At 39.1% G+C, this 6,000-nt stretch overlaps 1 protein-coding gene across 2 annotated transcripts in view; it reads right to left on the bottom strand.

The window, feature by feature from the left end:
- LOC117383849 (inactive phospholipase C-like protein 2) overlaps positions 1 to 6,000 on the bottom strand; it is a 60,006-nt gene continuing 54,006 nt past the window's right edge. Inside the window, exons 5-6 of one of the 2 annotated variants that reach the window (XM_033981088.2) lie at positions 4,036 to 4,145; positions 1 to 3,720 (exon numbers count right to left, since the gene is read on the bottom strand). In XM_033981088.2, coding sequence (XP_033836979.1) covers positions 3,505 to 3,720; positions 4,036 to 4,145 — 326 coding nt within the window. In that variant the 3' untranslated portion in view covers positions 1 to 3,504. The remainder of the gene's footprint in view (positions 3,721 to 4,035; positions 4,146 to 6,000) is intronic. The other variant, XR_008649011.1, reaches the window with a different exon arrangement.

Below are 6,000 nucleotides of genomic sequence, written 5' to 3'. Positions count from 1 at the left end.
TCAGGGAATTTCTTTTAGTTTTTGCACAGACATAAAATTCATAAAACATTTCTCATTTTCAAGATTACAATACCAAAAAGATGCACTGCTCTGAAAACAGAATATATACCACTTTTTACAGCTCCTATCCTCTCTGTACACGCCACACGCCTGTAAAACTGCATCTAGATACATTCAAGCTCTCATCTTCAACAATACGAAAGATAATTGTGCTTTGGAGAAATCTCTTATGACAGTCCAGCCTTGGTCCTGCTCCAGAGCCATGTAAGGTCCCCCATGAAGAGTGGACAGTCTGCTTAGTCCTGGTTTAGTTCTGTTTCAAACCTGGTTTAGTCTTATTTTTGCCCTGACTTGCACAGATAAACTGGGGGACAAGTGATTTTTGTTTTGATCAGATGCCAAGTAATGCTATGGCAACACAACACAATATTGATTTGATGCTGATCATAATGAGTTTTGTAATAAAAAGCATTAAAACTTCTCTTAAAGCTCGGCGTATAGAGTGTGTCATTATTTTTGCTCCACACCAGCTGATCAAAGCATTAAATACATTTGCACATAAAATAAAATATGAACCATGTATTTCTAAACTAATCATTATTTATTTTTGAGAAATTTGTAATCATTTTTTAATCTGGTTTATATGAACTGTATTTAGCCTGTGCTCTTACAGTTTTAACAAAGGTGCTACAATCCCAACTGAACATGTGTGTCTAGAGCCTTAACCTGCAGATAAAGACACACACACGTTTGTCTCATTCTCAGTTTATGGACGGGCCTCATGTGAAAGAACCTCCAGAATTCACTCACTGAGCTGCAGAGGCTGCACTAGCACTGATTCATAATTGTCTGCAGGTGCTGGAATTTAGGTAGTGACCATTCAGATCAGAGAGAGGCATTTTAGGTCTAAACCAACTGGATTTCAGCATTAAAACTGGCAACACAAAACATCTAAATATCAAATAACACAAACATCAAATATCAACTTGTCCATCACGTCCAATGTTTTTGTTATTAAGAATAAATCAACATTAAAATTGTTATTTTAAACTGTATTCCATGTGGAGACACAGATCATGTCTGATTAAGGACTTTAAATCTAAACCTTACATACAGTTGCTTTATTAATTATGCTTTAGTTCTGTTTTGAATCTGGTTCTAGTCTCGGTTTAATCCCGCTCTAAAGACGAGTTTGAATCTTGATTAGTTCCTATTTTAGACCTTACCTAGTTCAGTTTACCTCTTAAAATCCTCTTTATTCTCGATTCATCTCGTCTGTGGTCTGTACACATTCTGTTAAACATTTTCATAGCAATAATCAAGTTACATTTGTGTCTGTGGCCCTTTCTGACAATGAGTAAGAAGCAGTTTAAATGAGGCTAAAACAGTAGCTGCATTGGAGCTGGATGTGAATGTGAAGCAAAAAAAAACAATTAACAGTTTTTTTTTATACTGAAAGTAGTTTTAAAATAATTTCAGCAAAAATTTATCAAAATAATACCCAAAACAGATAACAGCCATCATTTTTTTATGGCAATGTTTCATCTCTTTGTTCTTATGACAAACAGACGTAAATCCAATCAGTGCTATTTTTACTCTACACAGCAGCTGGCTCTGGTTTGTGCCGTCGTAAACTCAAGACAAGTATGTTGACTTTGCATTAAACACAGAGATTTAAGCTGTCTGAATGTAGCAAATGTCTTTTTCTTTTTCCGTTCTAATTCATGACAGGTGGAACAAAGCTCTGGGTGATTTAAACTGGGGGAAAGCATCAAATTCTGTCCAGTGTGGTGTGTTACATTCAAAGAACTCATTCAGGACAACAAAAACTTGACAAAACTTAACAAATATGCACTGGAATGAATCAGAAGTTGTACACTTAGAACACATATTACACAAAATGTACTTTTTATTTATAGTTTTTAACCATGTCATGCTGTTGTCCCCTCATCAAAACGTACCTGAAGTTATAGTTTTGATTAATTTTCTTTGCAATAATGGGGAGGTTTTTTTGGCAGTTTAGTAGTTTCAATATTATCATTTATCATTATATTTCTGTAGCAGTATATCATGCTTCGAAATTTTCTATTACGATCCATCTTGTTTGTATTTTGCCAGTTTTATGGCGTCATAGGTAAAACTCCAGACTTCTTGTATACAGTTTTTAAGTCCATAAACTCGTGCAAATTGTTCTGCGGTCAAATTGTCACAGGATTTGTTTATTTCCTGATTGTTCATTCCCACTGTTGACAGTAGAGGGAGCTCCAGCACCTAAATACCTCACTGGAAACGTCCAACGTAGACATTATTTTAAGTTGGAAAATGTGAAATACTGATCCCAGGGTGACCGAAAGCAAGTTTAAAAGGGAATTAAAGCTACAAGAATGCATGATATGTGTTCTTTAAAAGACAGAGGAGTTCTTAGCTAGAATAAATGAAACAAACACTAATCCAAATGTGGTTTTGAGGTGTCACGGTTAAACGTTTCCTTCTAGATAGTTATCGAAAACCTAAGACAACATTATAGGTGTTGTAAGAAAAAGATTAAACAAAAATGAAATTGAATGATGTGATATTTGTTCTGATCAGAAGGCAGTTAAGTTTGAGTTTGTGGGACCAGGTCAAACTAGAGCAGGACCATTCTTCAACAGCAGGTTCAGAGGTCGTCCACACTCCTCCTCCATCGGCTTCAGCAGGTTCAAAGATCTTCCTCGCTCCAGAGGTTCTTCTTCAAAAGGTTCAGAAGGTTGATAGATCTTCCTCATTTAGGGCATCTCCACGGGAAGAGTCAAACATCACCTTTTATTCTGAATGTTCACAACTTAGATGTTCCCCAGAAGGTTGAGTAAGTTTTGAGGTTTTCATTGATCATTCCATCTCTAGAAGGTCCAGGACTTTCCCTGACTTAATTGTAGAAGGATCAAACAATTTTGTCACTTACACTACCACTAGTTAAAAGTTTGGACACATCTTTTCATTCATTTTTTTATTTATTTATATATTTTTTTAAATATTTGCTACTTTCTACTTTTCAGATAAATACAGAATACATCAAATATATGAAGCAAGATGTATGGAATTATGTAGCAAAAGGTAAAAAATAAATCTAAATATTTTTAATCAACTACTAAACACACTTTTTTCTATTCAAATCCTCAGAGTATCCACACTTTGCTTTATCGACAGCGCTGCACACCCTTGGCCTTCTCTCGATGAGCTTCATGATGAAATGACCTTCACAGCTGTGCCTTGTCTGATACGAGCTAAAGGTGGCTATTTAAAAAAATCTAATATCTAAAACAAGTTTGGAGTTATTTTGCGCTTACATATGAGCTCATTCACAGTTTTGATGTCTTCAGTGAGGATCTACAATGTAAGTAATAAAGAAACAAAGTGTGTCCAAACTTTTGACTGGTAGTGTAGGCTGGTTAAAAGCTCTTCCTCACTTATGTCATCTCCAAAAGAAGGTTCAGACCATGTGCTAGCTCAGATGTCCTCCGGGGTTCAGTAGGCTGATAGGTCTTCATCACTCAGTTCCTCCTCAGCAGTTGCCTTCTCGGGAATGGCCTCCAGACTTCGACGGCCCTTGTTGTCTCCGGACTGTGAGCCTCCTCCGTCGTGTCGTCCTTTGGTCAGGCTGCAGGTCAGAGCTGCGTAGTGGATCTGCTTTAAGTTCTCCTGGACCTCACTCTTGGCATGTTTCAGAAGGTCTGCCTGGCCCTGGGGGAACACACAAGGACGGGTAAATCACAAGGACATCAAATGAGAACATAAATATTACACAAGATTAATGATTTTGTGATATTTGACTACAGTACGTTCACATTTATGAAATCTTTTAAATAAGAGTAAAGTTAAATTTCTGCACTTTCGTCATGAACTTACAGTCCATTTAAGTTCTGAACAATATTTGGGCCTCAACCTAGTCATTCACAGGCACATTTACACATAATATTGGTTTGGATACATGTAAATGCCTTTTATTTAGTGTCAAAAATAGAACACATTTTCAGAGTCATGGGATTATCTCCTGACCTTGAGGATGGTGATGTTCCAGGTGAAGCTCTCCACAGCCTTGTGCAGCTTGCGTCCCTTCAGCCCCTCCTTCACCGCCAGCTCATGGAGGTTCTCGTGGAACTGCATGGCTGAGGACACAAACCACACATTTTATTATTAACCACGATATCAATAAATCACAAGCGTTTTCTCCACAGACCACATCCATCTCCAAATTCAATCTTTCTCAAACTGTGGTGCAGATTCCACTGACTGGATATTGATACTCTGCAGCTGATGGTATCAACACTCCCCAGGGGTGTGATGCTAACTGAAACCACTGCTCTGTCTGACGTTAGACTTTATATGAGCTTTATTTTCGCACAATCTGATCGTAAAGAACTGAACTACACCAGGTGAACTGATTTATGCTGTTAAACAAGTCTCTCCGACGTAAAATTACAGTCACAAGTAGCTAGCGTTAACCGACAGTTTGTCCATAAGTGACTCTCACCTTTTTTGTTCATCAATGTTTACACCTACCACAGTAAATCTTAAAACTTTTTTGGTAATTATTGCTAAAGCTGCTGGACATGTTATTGCTTCGCCAAGAAAGTTCCACAGTATGACGTTAAGCTTACCTAACTCCATAAAGTCGGTGACACAGATAGGCCACACTACTTTACACAATGCTAATCCATGTTTTTGTGTCTTTTTGACCGATAAAAACATGTGTAACTGAATGAATGCAACACAGACTTTGCTTTTGAACAATTCTACACATCCAACACGTCCTAACGTCCTTTCGGTCCTGAGGTTGCGCTGCCGTAGTGTTTGGTTTGTGAGCAGCACATCAGAGTGTGACGCACGCTTCGCTACATCTCCCATTCTCTCAGATTCTCCTCACAAAGATCAGAGCGGCTCAGTTCTGATAGGATCCATCTCCAGCTCATCCGTCAGGGCGCTGCAGCTGTCAGACCAGGAACACGCTTTGTTGTTCTAACACCACTCGACCTGCGCTAAATCAGACTACGCGCTGCTTATGCTTATATACCGTGAAATATTAACAGTAGATGTGCCTGTTGGTTTTATTTAGCGCAAGAACGAAGATTTAGACTGCCTTAAAACTTATAGAAACTTCCAAAACGTTCGTTAAGTGATGCTAACAGCTCTTTATTAACTGCCCTGCACTGGATTTTTTCTGTCTGAAAAACATGAAAAACAAACGTAGTTCATTTTAAGTGGTTCGCAGTGGTTCAAAGTTATTCCTCATTTACCTTATGCACTCTGAACATCCTAATTATTCACCACAATGAGTTTATAACTTCTCAAAACTCTCAGAGACCAGAGTGGAGTCATCTCAAGAGCTGCATGACACAATTTGCTCAAATACAAGTAAAAATGGTGCACGGTGTCTTTAAAGATGCCCCCTGTACGCTGAGTTCTTTGATCTCGACGTGGGCCTGTCAAAGTATACTCGTGGTGACAGTACTGAAGAAACCTCCCCGTCAACGCCTGATCTCGTCAGATGTCAGAAGCTGAGCAGGACTGGGCCTGGTTAGAGCTCGGATGGGACACCGCTGTGAGTACCAGGTGGAGCGACAACGGCAAAAACTGTTGTTATGTCCTTAGGTAAGACACTTCACCCACAGTGCCTAGTATGAAAGCTGTGTGTGCATGAGCGTTGGTATTGGTGGTGGTGGTGGGAGGGGCTGAAGTCAGTCTGTCCCAGGGCAGCTGTGGCTACAATAGTACTTTACCAGCTCTGAGTGTGGAGTTAATGAAGAATGGATTTAGCTACAGAATACTGAATACCTGCATTATAATGTATTCTGATCATAGACTGTATGTATAACGGGCATAGCTAACACGCTAGCCGCCACGTTCCAAACAGGAAGTGATCAAGGGCGGCTCCATCGAAAAACTGTGGCCCCTCTCTCTGTATTTGCTGCTGTCAGACTCGTCATTTTGGTCTTAAATGTTCGTATTAACCCGCTGTACATG

Source organism: Periophthalmus magnuspinnatus, chromosome 16, assembly GCF_009829125.3.
Source record: "Periophthalmus magnuspinnatus isolate fPerMag1 chromosome 16, fPerMag1.2.pri, whole genome shotgun sequence".
In the NCBI taxonomy this organism is placed as follows: domain Eukaryota; kingdom Metazoa; phylum Chordata; class Actinopteri; order Gobiiformes; family Gobiidae; genus Periophthalmus; species Periophthalmus magnuspinnatus.
The sequence above is the reverse complement of the archived record's forward strand: the minus strand, read 5'-3'. Positions and strand labels throughout refer to the sequence as shown.